The sequence below is a fragment of the Vigna angularis genome, chromosome 4 (genome assembly GCF_016808095.1).
Source record: "Vigna angularis cultivar LongXiaoDou No.4 chromosome 4, ASM1680809v1, whole genome shotgun sequence".
Lineage (NCBI taxonomy): Eukaryota > Viridiplantae > Streptophyta > Magnoliopsida > Fabales > Fabaceae > Vigna > Vigna angularis.
The window spans coordinates 40,640,112-40,655,947 of record NC_068973.1 but is presented as its reverse complement, the minus strand read 5'-3'; the positions used below and the strand labels follow the sequence as shown (position 1 = coordinate 40,655,947).

At 32.2% G+C, this 15,836-nt stretch overlaps 2 protein-coding genes across 3 annotated transcripts; both read right to left on the bottom strand.

The window, feature by feature from the left end:
* Positions 1-15: 15 nt before the first annotated feature.
* LOC108340999 (pathogenesis-related thaumatin-like protein 3.5) lies at positions 16-3,170 on the bottom strand. The gene is made up of 3 exons (XM_017578592.2): positions 3,000-3,170; positions 2,215-2,920; positions 16-726 (listed from the first exon to the last, which is right to left on the bottom strand). The coding sequence occupies exons 1-3, from the start codon at positions 3,055-3,057 to the stop codon at positions 510-512; spliced, it is 981 nt and encodes a 326-aa protein (XP_017434081.1). The 5' UTR covers positions 3,058-3,170; the 3' UTR covers positions 16-509.
* Positions 3,171-11,154: 7,984 nt separating this feature from the next.
* On the bottom strand, positions 11,155-15,836 carry LOC108343455 (protein PSK SIMULATOR 2). Of its 2 annotated transcripts, none has more exons than XM_017581758.2 (13): positions 15,617-15,836; positions 15,243-15,537; positions 14,607-14,920; positions 14,420-14,512; positions 14,211-14,301; positions 13,881-13,974; positions 13,593-13,690; positions 13,371-13,440; positions 12,553-12,650; positions 12,357-12,473; positions 12,131-12,207; positions 11,940-11,984; positions 11,155-11,839 (listed from the first exon to the last, which is right to left on the bottom strand). In XM_017581758.2, exons 2-13 carry the CDS (start codon positions 15,468-15,470, stop codon positions 11,347-11,349), a joined length of 1,818 nt encoding a protein of 605 aa, XP_017437247.1. In that variant the 5' UTR covers positions 15,471-15,537; positions 15,617-15,836; the 3' UTR covers positions 11,155-11,346. The 2 variants fall into 2 exon arrangements, with proteins under 2 accessions (XP_017437247.1, XP_017437246.1); XM_017581757.2 differs by having other exon boundaries at positions 15,243-15,475; positions 15,617-15,835.

Here is a 15,836-nt window from a genome sequence, read left to right as displayed (position 1 = left end):
AGGAAAGAGAGAGGAACAACGACGAAAATGAAAGGTGTACTTGAAAGTGATGAATGTGTTAGGGTGACAGGCTTCAAAAAACATCACCAATTCTGTGACGCTAGTAGCATGGTGAAAGTAGAGATGGCAGTAAATGAATGCAGTATACCTATTTAACTAAACAAGAAAACTACAAGGAAAAAGATCATTCAAATGCCCCACTCCCTATTTATATATCTTCACCATTGAGCAAGAATAACCATAGCTACAACATCGGATTCTTCTTTTTGGCACAAAAAAACAACTTGGAAGGTGGTGGAGTTCCATCGAGGGGTGCATTTAAAATGACCCGCATGCTTGTGAGTTGTGATCATGGTTGCTGCTTGTGGGCCCTGCTCAACTCACGTGGGCCACGAGGACATATTAAACCAGACAAGTGATGGATAGGATCCGACCACTTTCCTAGGCATAGAAACATGGGTTGATGATGGGCGTAATATTTAGAAAAAAGGTGGAGGAGGAAGTAGTTACTATAAGTTGCACAAGAGCCAGAGAGCAATGGTGATACTGACAAAACCAGCAATGGCTTGAGATTCCTTCATAGTCACATGGGTACCTACTGACCATGGAAATTCACTTTCATCCATATACACCATTGTGCCATTGTTAACTGGCGGCGACTCAGAAGAAGAAGAACAACTACTGCTGCTATCTGATTTCGGGTTTTGCCCCTGCCACGATTTCTGACTGCAAATCCAGAATAACGATTATGAGATAAATAAATTGGTGAACACTATTTCGAAGATAAAAAATGAAAACGAGACACTCATCAACATGTAATTCCAAAATAATTGAGTACCAGACAGAGCTGCCTTATTTTGCGAGTTTTGCCAAAAGATGAGTGATCATCATGTGCATTAAATTATATGATATCATGCTAAATTCAACTCATTGAGATTCGACTTCCATAAAAGTATTGTCCCCTGCCTCTCAATGTTTAATTATTTTAAACACTAAAAGGTACCTCACAATTATTTATTAAAAATCAAGACAATGTGATATTTATTAAAAAATTAAACAGAGTTAGAAGAGTTCATAATGGTTAACATTTATCTCAAAAGAATTCTTTTTTTCCACAACACAAAATATTCATTGAATGAAACCAAAATACTAACAGTACTAAGATTTATTTAAGAACCTGGCATCTATCTGTGTACCACCATTTAGTATCAAATCTAAAGATCTATTATCCATTACTCACTCCATTCCTTTTTATTTATCATATTTTTGAAAAATAAAATAAAACGATTGTAATTACTCTTTTACCAATAATAATACTCTTACTATTTAAGTAATTTTTAATCGGTATATACACTATAAAATAGAACCAACACTCTTGTTTTAATAGAATTAAGATTTATAACACATCAAAGGTTTTTACATAAAAACCTTGAGAAAAAAATTATAGGGAAGGAATATAGAAAAAAGGATTAGGAGAAAGTACATTCTTAAATGAATTTTAATTTCTCTAAAGGTTAATCATTGATTTTTCTTTTGGGAGATAAACTCTCCTGTTTTAAGTTTGAACAAAAAAATTATTGATTATGCTAATTGAATATTTTGATAAATCTATTAGTAATTCCCTCTAACAAATGTTATATTGCCTGCTTAGTGCTGAGTAGATTGTCTGAAATATGGTTATAGTTTGAGACTAATTTTCTACTCAATTATAAAACTCAACTTCGACTTCAACTTCCGACAAACGAAGTGTTATTCCAACAAAATGTTACCTTCAAGTAGACAACAAGAGTAAGATTTCATTATCTTTTAATTTAGAGTTTCCTGAGTTAAACTAATTATATGTACTCTGTACTAGCTCTTTTATTTTCACACAGTTAACCCAAACATATTTTTAAATCACATTATTTATATATTTTAATTCGAATTCAACATAAAAGGAATTATAATTAATATATATATATATATATATATATATATTTTAAATAGCTTGTCGTTCATTATTAGTTGTCCTTCTCTTCATCACTATACAAAAAGCCGCTAGTCTGTCATTATGCAAATGAAAAGTTGTAGCGCAAAATGAAAAAATAAAAAACACAGCAGAAAATGGGCGAAACATAATCCCAGTTACCACCCAACCCAACGTTCATATTTATGTGAAAGACGCAATTACCCTTTTAACTGTTCAAGTGCAAGTGAAAGTAAAACTAAAATTACCTGGGGTTATCTTTAGGGGAAGGGCAGAAGGTGATGGTGTAATCCGCAGAGTGTCCACATGTAAAAGTGCTGGTCCTGTCATCATACGCGTAGCTGTAGGCGCGTGGGCAAGCGTTCTTGAAAATCCGCGAATATGCCGTAGGCTTGCAAGTGTTGGGAGACCCATACGCGCCTTTGCAGCAATACTGAGGGGACCCGAACGCCTCGCACGCGCTCCTACACGCCACGCTCTGTTTTCCATCCACGCTTGTAACCCTAAGCTCCGAAGGGCACGCCCCGTTGAGGTCCCCAACGCACCCCGTGCTGGTGCAGTTATCGCCGGAGCCACCCCGGGGAGCCACCAGCATCGGCACGTTGTAACCGTCCACGAGGCTCACGTCGAAGAAATCGAGGCCTCCGTCGCCGTCGAGAGTGAACTCGGCCAAGGTCGCCGGCGGCACGGCGCCCTTGCCCGCACATTCGATCGTGCCGGAGCCACAATCGCCTGTGAGGCAGAAGAATTTTCCGGCGGAGTCTTGGGAGCAGAGAGTGCGGCCCCATAAACGGCCACCCCAAGAGGTTGGAGCGGTTACGGTTTTGGACTCACCATTTTGGAGAAGGAAACCGGTTGTTGGAAGCGGCGCGATTCCTGCGTTTGAGAGAATGCCTGGCCACACCGAGTAGTCGCATTTGTTAACCACGGTGAACGTTGTTGTTGATACTGCACCTGCACCAAAATTTGTTACGGTTTAATTTCATAGTTTCCGTCATCTAGTTACTTGTGAATTTGTTGGTGAATTATTTACCTGATGCTAATAGATGAAGTGTTAGTAAAAATTGAAGTGATAGTTTGAGCTGTTCCATGTTAAAAGAATTGAATCTTCGCTAAAAATTAAAGAACGAAATAATAAAATGTAAAAGTTACGAAAATGCTTCTACTCCGGTGTTTCTGAAATGAAATTCGGAGCGGACGAGGATAGGGATATTTATAGGGGAATATGACTATGTTTGTAGAACTTATTTTGTAAAATTATCAAAACGAATTCTGATTATTAAAAGACAAAAAACTACAGAAAATGTCTATCATTCCCTCCAAACAAATGATTTTCTTTCAGGGGACCCATAACGTTGTACAGGTAAACATGGTGGGTAAAAACGTTTTGGAACATGCATTTTCCTTTTAATTACATTAAGAACATCTGTCCCCTAAAATAACGTTACAAAAACGCGTGAATTTTCAGTTCAGTTTTAGAACAAAGTTAGCATGTTTACATACACTTTTTTTACGTGAATTTTCACGTAAGTTGTGGTTTTATTTCTAAGTTTTTAACCTTCTATATGACCGTTTTTGTTTCGGAAGACGTGTGTGCCAAACACACATTTCAATTATGGTTGACTAGAAAATTGAGTATAAATCTATATTACCAATTAATAAAGAGTTTTTATTCGTTTAATTTCGACATAATTATGGTGAAAGTCAATAAATGTATATCTATATAAGTCTATTATTATTAGATAACTGTATGAAAAAATATTATAGTGTTGTTTAAAAAAAAAATATTTACCACGCGCCCAACTTATTACTAGTTGACTGTTATGAGAAGAAAACAATGAAATATTGAAAGGGTGATGCACAGAACAAATATCATAATAACATTGTAAATTCATTTTAAATTGTTCCCACAAGAAACATGTGAACGGTCAATTCTAACAATACGAAATATATACCAACCGTGCTGATCTTAGAAACAGGAAGTTTATTTTTAAAATTTTAATATTGTGAATGAAAGTATTAACAGTATATCAATTATACCTCCTGTAATAAATTCATCTCATTCAATTCAAACTACCAAAAATTCAAAATCCAAAATACACTTGTGTTTCAGTTACAGGAGCTGAGTCGTCTAATACCTCCAAGTCTTTTTCTTCTCGTTTCTCGGTGGTCCGGTTCCTGCTCCTTACTCTTCGATTTCCTCCTCTATGTTCGGGTGGGAGACCTGTCAAAGATTCTCTGATGCAAAGTCAGTTTGAGAACAATAGCGTTTTCAATAGAACAGTAATAAATGTGTAGTAAATGCAACCTATCTACCACTTACCCTGCATTTGTATTTATAGTTTTTGCTATGGACTTGGGATTAGTGAAAAGTTAATCACGACCCAAATTCAGCTCAATAGCTTTTAGCAACTACTTACCTTAATCATAATCCTGATTTGGTTAATTAGCGATATGGTCGTCCGGTCTCCCGAAGTTTGGTCCTACGACCGGCCGGCCCATATAGGCAATCTGGTTAATTGGCGATATCTGGATGGCAAGCGGTAAGGTTGCGTAATTGGATAATCATGGACCTACGGACGTCCGACCTATCACTGCCTGACCACTCCTGATGACGAGCGGCAAGGTAACGTGATTGGACCATTATGGTTATGCGGATGCCCGATCCCTACTGGTACAACTTGTTTCTTCAGGACTAACAAAAATTAGGTTGTAGATTCATGTGTTTGCCCAGTGGAGTATGTTATATTTTGCTTGGTATATAAGTTTTTTTTTTAAAACAATAATTTGGTATAGAACTATTATTTTATATAGTATTGAAATATCGAATAAAAACCGAGCTAAGACAAAAAAAAAAGTATATGGGTGGAATTAGAACCCTAGCTTTAATATATTAAGCTACTTTAAAAATATCTTAATACTTGTAACAATTAATTCATTGTTTCCTTTAATATATTTTTATACAATAAATTAGGACCATCAAACAACTAAATTAATTTCTTCTATTAAGTTAATTTTAGAAGTGTACTTTCCGTATTTTTCATTTAAATAAGTGTAAGTCAACTTGTAATTTATATTTTTGTAAAATATAGATAAATTTCAAGTGTAAGATTACTTAATTAAAAATATCTAGTTAATTTAAAATATAGAGTGTATATATCTATTAAGATAGTAGCAAATATTCAACAAAAATGACCAAAACGATTAAGTTATTATATTCAAACACGTGGACAGTGATTACCAAACCTTCTATTTGATGAAGTATAAATATAATCAAAAGAAATATAGAAAAAAAGAATATCAACATTCTATTATTTTAATGAAAAAGAAAAACATTGAGAAAGAGAAGTGTTACTTTTTTATAGGATTCATCAGAAAATACCTGTCCAAAATGTCGTAAAATGAAAGAGAAATTATCTTTCACATAATTTTGTTTTAGTTTCTAAAAGAATGAAACTTTGTTAAAAACATTCTTTTAAATAAAAAATGACTTAAATTTTAGATACAAATAGCAGTGTAAAATAATATTTTCAGTGGATAAAAAAAGTTTTTTTAATAAAGATATTCATTTTTCAACCCTCCATTCCACTGTCTAAATAAATGTTTTCTTTCTTTATGATTTCTACTTGTACTAGTTAGTTTATATTAAAATGATGTCTAATTCAACTCAATCACGTCATAAAGAGTTGAGAGGAAGAAAGATGGGAGACACGACACAATTACCACAAGCTTCAAGGACAACCAAGTATGGAGCACGTACACACGAAATCTTTTTGGACATAAAATCATTAAAGTTTATTGTGAAACATCTCCTACTAATTACTACCTACTAACAAATTGCCATCTCCTGCAAGTCTTCAACTTCATTACTTAGACTTTCGTATCAATTGATCGATTGCATCGTAAAAAAACACTTACACTTTCTTTACTTGAATCGATTTTGAAGAAAACTGATTTAAAGAATTTAAAAAAATTTAAAAATAAATTTTTTGTTATTTATTTAAATGAATTTAAAAATAAATAAAAATAATTTTTTTTAATATATCACCTCAATCAAATCCTACACTCTTTCATTCTTTTTCTCTTTTTTTTTTCTAAAAGTTCTTTACTTGTACCTTTAATAATAAAATTACATCATCACCATAAAAAATAAATATAAAGTATATTAGCCAATGAGACAAAAATGGCCTCATATTGTCAAGTAATGCCTACCTTTGAGAATCTCACTGGACATTTTACATGCTTCTATTTCATGAGTTGTGCGAACCAACACGTACTACCTTATTTTAGTTATTCTATTTTTCAAATAGTTAATTAATAATTTGTTTTATCTATCTTCTCATGAAATACGTTATAATTATTTTTGGTTAATTTAGATTTTAAAAGAAAGAATAAATATATACCATAAAAATATGTTTCGACTAAAACTGTTCTTTTGAATTTTACAATTTCACGAAATATTAGTAGAAGTAATATATCACGTTAACAAATTAGTTCATTTGATTTTGTTTCATATATCATCGAGCTTCAATTGGATCAAATACAAATTTAAAAAGAATTAACTCTGTAAAATACTTTAACATTAAATGAGGATACAAGTAAGTATTTGAAAGCCTCACTAAAAGTTATGAATTTATTTGTCTTCTCAAAAAGTAAATTAAAGTTTTCCTCTCACTTATATATTTCTCTTTTTCATCTTATCCTAAACAGTTTTAAGTATAAAACCATCATTGGAGATAGATGAAAAATAAGATGTAAAAAAAAATCTCAAAATCAGTGTTTATGGTTGGGGGATCGTTTTGTGTTCTGGTCTCAAAAAAGTAACTTTTGCATTAGCAAGAATTTTATATTAAGTTTTACCAGAGTTATCTTTCATGTAAAAAATATTATAAACTCACAAAACACCTCAGATAGGTCATTTTAACTTACTATTACTGAATTAAATTGACTGCAATAATTTATCGTATGAGATTGCAAACTCCATCTCATTTGCTATAATCTCAAACCAAACACGTGGTATTGGATTGGTTTTTGTTCAAGAGAATTATGGTCTCTGCTAATTTCTATGTAACACATATTACTAAGTACTAATTATGTAAAAATTATGATATAGTCATTGATCACTTCATAACTTGTAAAAATCACTTTATTGGAATATATATTCTTTTACGCAAACTTTTATTATTTTAAATATTAATTAAATGATTTTTTTATAAATAAAAATAAAAATCACAACAAATAAAACATAATATTATAATTATTATATGTAAAAATATTCAAATATAAAATATTAATTGTTTCTGCTGAAATGGGACGAGGAAAACGCCTGCTGCTTCCACTCGGGAATGCTCCGCCTTCAAAGGTTACATCATTATTTCATTGACATTCAAAGATTGTCTCTAGCAAACAGATGGAGAGTTCACGAATTATTCTAGTGTCCGACCAGGAATGATTCGCTTCCATCGCCCCTGCGTGTCCGGTCGGTCTAACCTCCTCAGTAGTAACACTTCCATCGTCCTTGCATGACCGATCGGTTGTCGGTCTAACCTTAGTAGTAACACTTCCATCGTCCTTGTATGACTGATCGGTTGTCGGTCTAAACTGTAATAACATTAATAAAAAATTTTAATAATATAATATTAAATAGGAGTTTCAATAACATAACATTTGAATAAAAAAAATGGATCTTTTTGAGAAGATTTAGTTGGAAGAGACGTTACCAATAAAGCTTCTATCTAATTAAAATAAGATATTAACATCATTTCAAATTCAAAAAAAAAAAAGATTATGCGTTTATGAGTCTTATATTTTATATTTTTTAATTTTTTAATTTTTATTTAATGTGGGATTTATATTCGTATTTATATTTCCAACTCACCTTTTGGCTCTTATTACATCTTTCTAGAATGAGTTGCTTTTATATCTGTACATTTCTTCTTAAGTAGAAACATTTTCCACCAGTACCTCAATAATAACCTTTTATACTCATGTTTTATCATAACAAGAAACACTCTTATCTCAAATCTTTGTTATGAAGACTTCTTATATGAAAAGTCCTCATATATAAAATTTTTAACCTAAATTCTATTTGTCTGAAAGTCGCTAAAACAAATTATTTACTCTGATAATACTTAGAGGTGAATAATCATATATATATAAGGTTTCTTTATATTGAAAGCCTTTTATAAATTTATTAAGAGAGCATTCTCACACTTGAATTCTCAACATTAACTATAAAGAGTAAAATTGATACAATGTGTATCTTAATCCTAAGTTACAAAATTAAGTTTAAAAAAAGTTAAAATAATTTTTTTAATAATTTAAAATAGATATGAGAACATATATGGACTTGAAAAAATGAATGAGTATATATAACTACTCATATCTACCTACATAGTTAATTTAAAAAATAAAATATTACTCATTTATATCAAATCAATTCAAATATCCCTAACCTGGATTCATTTATTATTTCTCTATTTGTAACATTGTTAACTTTCAAGGAACACTGTTAATGATACTGATTAAGTTTCATTTACATCAAAATAGCAGCTTTCGTGCCCTTCAATTTTCTGATTTTTGTTAATACGAATTTGTTTTCCAGCATAAACAATACAACTATATTTTATTTTAGTGAGTATTAACAAATCTTTAATTTTAAATTATTATTAAACTCTAAAATAAGATAAAAAAAATTAGTTAAAAAAGTAAATTTTAAACTTAACTAAACTCTATAAAATCAACTTATAAAATAATATTTACATTTTTTTATATTATAAACTCATCTTATATCTAATCAACATCAATATCAAACAAGATCTACCGTATGATTTCTCTGTAATTATTGATGTATGCTTGAAAATAGAGGACTTGGAAGGGCTAGTATCGGAATGAGCTGAAAACAGAAGACGAGAGTGACATGAAAATAAGAATTAGCCGAAGCTTTTCTTGTGCTTATTCACATAATCCAAATGGAACGGACACGTTTGGTTCGTAAAATACCATGAATTGATCGAAGACGAATCGAAGTGATAAGAATGTTTAAGCAACTCCCATTGTCTCGCATGCTTCCAACGCTGTGGATGACATGAAGATGATGCATAAAGAAAATGCATGAATTTGAAGTTGGTATTTATACTAATAATAATTTATAGCAAGATTGAGATTTCCTACCAGCAAGCTTTTGTAGTGTGCAGTGGTGACAAACTCATCACTTTCTTATATCTTCTATAAACATTATCAGCCAGTCCTGCAAGCATGCCTCATGCTAAGGCCCAAATCGATAAACAAATCTTCCACCATTATTAGTAAATCATTTTTCTTAATTTAATTGAAAAATGTCATACAATTTAATATCGTGGATTACCCAACTTGCAAATGATATGTGAACACTGTTGGTTGAAATTTAATTTTCATGCAGACTCGTTTTCTATTTCATTCCTACGTCTTCCGCTACTTGTTACCCCTAACAATGATAATGTAAAATAATTTGCACTCTTATATAATTATAATTAAATTTCAATGTAATTTTCATCCTAACTTTTACAAACTATGTAATTTTAGTGTTTTTATTTATTCGTAACTTTATTTCCAAAAATTTTTATACAATTTTATTTTCTTAATTTAGAGTTCTTTGTAAGGAAATTTCTTATCGGTTCAAAAATAAATGCAAAATGCATGGGAGAAGCTCATGGGCCCAAATCGGTGTGGCCCATTTTGTCGCTAAAATGGGTTTCTCAATGTCATGAATAGAAAGTCTTCCGAAGTCCATTATCATATAATATTTAAATAAACGTTTACTTGATACGAATTTTATATACACGAACTATTATCGTATCTTCAGCAAAAAAATAAGTTAAATAAATTTTTTTATTGAAAAACCCTTAATTTAATTCAAGTTAAAGACAATTTATTTTATTAATAAATCATTTTTAACTTAATTACAATTTATTTATTTATTTTACAAAAAAAAATTAATATAAATTAAAAGATAATTCAATTATAAACTTCATCCACTCAGACTATATAATATATATTAGTATCAGTATTTTCACACAAAAATTTAGAACAACAAATCATCGATTTTGTTAAATTTATGTAGAAGACTCTCTTACAATCAATTTGGTGCACTTGTCATTAAGTCATAAAATTGATAATTTTGATATTGTGTGATATTGAAGTTTTGGAGATTTAAGCCTCGTAAATAAATCAATAGTTTATAAACATTTTTTTTAAAATTTCTACTTTCTATTTTTTATTCATATTATTATCATCATCATAGTTATTTAATAAACATTAAATTTTATAAAAAAAAATGAAAATTAGTTTAGAATAATTCTTAATATAGATTTTTTTTACATTTTAACATTTACATTTACTTAATATTACATTTTTTAATTTAATACAAAACTAAATAATCACCACTCTAAATAGTTCATTTTCTAACAGATTAAATTTTCACATTTAAAATTTTTGAATTAATTAGTTTTTAAAACGATTAATTTTCTAAATAATTATCTTTTAAGTTATAATATTTTTAAAATAATTTGTTCTTAATATAATTATTTTTCTAAATTATTATATTATTAATGAATTTATTTTTCTGAAATATTATTCTTCAATATAAGTAGTTCTCTAAACTTTAATTTTTTAAAATATATATTTTTCAAGATAATATTTTTATTTTAAAAAATTAAAATTCCCTTCTCTTAGTTTTTAAATAAAAAATAACTTTTGTAAAGATAATAGGTGTTAGATTGAGATGTGTGACCAAGCAACTGAAGCAAGTTAATCTTAACTTTCGTAATTGCGTACAACTTATGTTATGTCCCACACATGCGAAATTGTTAGAGAAAACTGATTCGATTTCCATACGATTTGATTGATGATCCATCAGGCGGTGTAGAGGATATGAGGAGTGGGTGGTGGTTCTCATCTTCTACCAGCAAGTGGTTAGGACAACCTTGGACAATTTCCCTTTTACCAATCTGATTCTTGTGCAGATCCAAAATAATGTGAAATATTTTTGTTCATTTATTAAGGCTGCATTTTAACACTTTTGTCACAGATAAGATTCTATAAATATTCTATAAGCACCAAACAGTGAAACTGCTGCAAGTGACACATTTACAGACAAAAAAGTCTTAAAGGAATTCAATTATTTTCCAACGAACTTTGAAAGCGGTGTATTCGCACAAAAATAATAAATTGAACAGTAGAAGGAACTCAACTACTTCCCTCACCCGCTGTACAAAATTAATGAGTAAAAAATAAAGATCTGGTGTTAGTTGTTTATATAGATATGTACATAACTAGAACTATATAAAAATGAATGATGAGTATTATCTATAAGCAAGAATTTCAGCAGAAAAATAGAGTGATCAGTGACTCAACCCATCCATAATATCCAAAACGTTATAGTTTTGGTGGTTTATGACAACTCTTGTACCGAAGATTTCCTTGGCAGGTGAACTCCCAGCACTTTTGGTCCCATGTAAATCCTTCACTTGTCTTTTCTTGGCCAAACCAAGATCCTCGCTTTTGCTGAGTCCTGAGTTGTTTCTCCTAGCAATAACCTCCTCCAATAATTTCCTATCCTCTTGAGAAATTTGAGTTCCTAATGGCTTGTTTCCACTGTCCACGGAAAGAATTAAAAATTGTCGCATCTTGGAATGAAGTTCAAGTACCTTGGGAGGAGACCGCGTAGGCATGGATCTCAAGGTGTTTTGTTTAGATTTTACAAAGCTAATCAAGTGGTGAAGCCATGCCAACAATTCAATTATGTAAACATCTATCTTCCTCTTGTCGGCATAATAAAGCGTCTGCAGACGAATCAGGTTACTTTCTCTGGAGGTGTTATCATCGAAGTCATTACTGCAATATCAGAGAGTGTTGTGAACTTTTCTTTTAACTGCATATGTAAACACGACAGTAATTTCCAACAAATATTAAGATATCCAAGTTTACAACAAACCTTGTGTTTGCCCATTCACCAACCCATCCGAAACCTTGATGTGCTCTGTCATGAATATCAATAGATAAAATAAATACATAAACAATTGCCGGGAGTTTTTATCCTATTTTCACAAAAGGAAATAAGACCAACACGAAGAAGAGAAAAATGGAAGTATAAGCCAATCCCAACAAATATATTACACATCTTACTTGACAGTATTTGTGGCAGCCGGCACAAGCCACTGAAGAATCTTCTCCGTTTCTGCTTTCATCTGAGTGATGGAGAGCTACAGAAAATTCATGTCAATTAACATAATCCAAAACAAAATAAAACTGTTCCCATCAAGTCAATGTGATTACTCGCGAGAAGAAAATGGCACCATAAAATAGACTAGAAAATGGAAGGTCATGGATATTCGGCGTAGGGAGAGTATACCTCTTTCATGTCAGCAACTGTTTGCAACTGGGATGGAAGAGCAGTCTTAATATTGTTGGGCAAACCATGATACAATGTGTCTCTCATGTTTGGAGGAAGTGCTGTCGGACGAGATGCCTGGTATAAACAATTGTTATTTTATCAAAAATATTTCTATTTGTACGGTCATTACAATCTTGTTCAGCATGATACTTACAATCATATTTATTTGATTGATGATGTTAGCATAGTGCAGCGCAAGACCAGCTTCTCCTAGTCTTTCATGACCCTTACAGTGATTGGTTGTGATTGTACCTGCCACGAATCCACGATTTCACGTTTCTTATTATTATGACCAGGCAACAAGGTATAAATCTACACAATAGAAAACACAAAAAAAGGTAGATTCCACGAGTCAATACATGACTGAAACACAAATATTAAAAATGATGAAGAAATTCACTTGATTGTATTGTAGTTCTCCCAAGTGCTTTTTCTCAAAAAGTCAATCCAAGCGGAACAGATGATTTAGGAGGAGAACAGTTGTAATGTCATTAGTTTATTAAAGTCACATGACGTTTGCTGTAAGGGATGCATAACATGATTCCATATTGATATTCAGCAACAAGAATATACCCTAGACTGTATGAAGTGTTTCATTTCAAGAGTTGTTTCTTTCTAATGCAAATATGCATTTAATCTTGGCCTATCAAAAAACAAATTGTCTTTAATTTCAAGTAGCTCAACCACAAAGAAAAAAGCCGCTGGTTATTTCCAGTTACATCTGAATAAAAAACAAGAGCATAGAAAACATTGGAAAATTTCATCTACGATCTGCTTAGTCTAAAAATAATCATGTCAAGAATTAGAACGCCTTCCATTTGATTTTTTTTTCTCGATAACAGGATTAAATGAAAGTTCAGATTTCAAACCCTTAGTTAATTCCTAGGCTCCTAGTGCAAAATAGGGAGGCATATTTTCTAGCTACATTTGGTACAGCATTGGTTTTTATCCTTAAGAGATACAATCCCATACCATGGTTTCCCAGGAGCTCATAAATTGCTTGATTTATATAGGTAACAATATCAACGAGCTTCTCAACTATCTGCAATAATCAAATTGAGTTCCAACAAAATAAGTCCGTTGTTATGAATCCGCGGCTATAAAACATTCACTTCAAAGAAGTAAACATGTGGAAATACGAAATTCAACAATAGTAAATGCAAATTAGGAACAGTTCGTTGAGTGGAAACATACCTCTTCCAAAGTTCTGGACCAAAGAGACTTCTTCTTCAAGCTCCTCACAAGCTTTCTTTGGTGCTTTAGCTCACTTTGAAACATTGTGATACTCTCCCCTGCGATTTTAAAGAGAATGTAGCTGTCAATGATAGGTTAACTTCAGCAGAATTACATTTTGAAGCGTGCTGCAGATAGTACTTACGTCAAACTGAAAATCCAAACTGGTCATCCGAAACTAAGTCCTCTAGAAATATTATTTATTTATTTGGAAAGATATGAGGAAAACTATATTATGAAATTTCTAACCTTTTAGAGGAAGATTTAAGGACTCCATTTCCTTAATCTTTTGCAGATAATCTTGTTCAAAACGCTCATAAGCATTCAATTCATGGTATAATTCCTACACAACAAGGAGAAAATCCGTAAGGAAGAAACTGCTAAAATAATTCAATTGAAACTCAAACTATAACCAATAAACAGCTTAGAAAGCACATCAGAATTAGGAAACAAATAGTGTGAACCAATATAAATAAACACCAAGAAACCAAAATGATGACAACAGCTTTACTCAGTTATCAATTCACTGAGAAAATTAAAAAATATGCAGAACTTTATTTAAAATGACAATGAGCTTACAGCGGTATTCCGAACTAGAGTGGTAAACTCCTGCATTGTCTTTTCTGCCTCTGCCTGATATTGTTTGTCATCCAGAACTTCTAAGTCTAGTCTGATAATTTTTTAGTCAAAGGTTTGAAAGTGAAATTTGTGTGATTGTAATCAGCTAGGAATTCAATCATGACATTTTTAGCTTAACATTGTCAATAACAATGTACATGGAAACTCACCGTGAAAAATATCTGTGTAGGTTGTGCCACTGCGGATCTTTACACATATTTCCAAATCTAGCTACTTCCCGTGAGAAGACATTGAGTTCTCCCCTACAAGTTTCCCCAGAAAAATCATAAACAAAGAACATAAAGAAAATTCCCAGCAATGAGAAACAAAAATTCTATTATTTGAACAAGCTAGAACCTTTTGTCAGCCTCAGCAAGAGTTATTAACTCCTTCATGTCAGTCGAGACTAAGAGTTGAACCCCCTCCGATTGTAAAACATCCTTTTTAAGAATCTGGATATTTTCTTCAGAAAGTGATTGAAACAAAATTGCTCCTTTGGTTATTGTATTAGCTACTTCAAATGCTAGTATTGATATTTTTTTCCCTCTGGAAGTCACGCCAGAGACAAACCCACTATTAGTATTTAACTTTGGCATGCCACTTCCAATTGTGTCCAAAACTCCCACAGCCCTCTCGCCAGCTTTTCCCAGGAAAGAACCCCTTTGGCTCACCTATCAAAAAAATGACGTCGATCATGAACCATTAAGATTCCAATTTAGAAGATCCCTAACATACCATGAGATGCATCCCGAAACTCTATTTCACACACAAACTACAGAGGCGTACCACTAATATATTAAACTATTCACAACTGGCGGCCATTCAGAAATTGCAGGCACTAATGTAACACCCCTCAACATCCAATTCTAGAATAACACGAAAGCCCCCATTCCAACCAATGAATTTCCACAGAAACAGCCCTAAGGATACGCATATTTTCAAACCTTCTCAATAAGAACATAGAAAAAAGATGCAAGCGGAGCAAAACCAGACCTGCTTTCCTCCAGTTGACGTAGGAGTCGATAACCCAAGTTCAAAGGAAAACCCAGAGTCGTGCCTCTTTTGCTTTCTACCTTGACCACTATCAGACCTGGAATCTGAAGTAGCATCTCCACGATTCACAAAGCTATTTTCCTTCTTAAGGTTACCAGAAAACCCGAAACTCTTCCCTCCAAGTTCAGCATTTCTCTCCACCATGCCAGCCGAACAAACCGCTCCCATTATTGCTGTCCTCGACAATGACCAAGAAAAAAAATGAAACAGAACAGAGGAAATGAAAACCTAACGCCTGCGCGAAAAATAAAGAGCGTAACTGAAGTTGAAGAAAGGAGGATTGTTGGATTGGTAGCTTTAGAAGGGGAGCGTACCTATTTACAGAGAGTGCTGAGAATGGAGAAGAAGATTGGGATTGGGAATGGCGAGAAGGTGTAAAAAGGGGAAAGTGGCCGCGAATTTACGACGCTGGAGTTTGACTAAAACCTGGAAAGATAGAGATGAATGAAGACATTACGTTCTTGTTGGTGTCATTCATTCATTTATTCATATGGTTGAAATATTTGAATGAATCATAAATAAAATAGTAAAAGT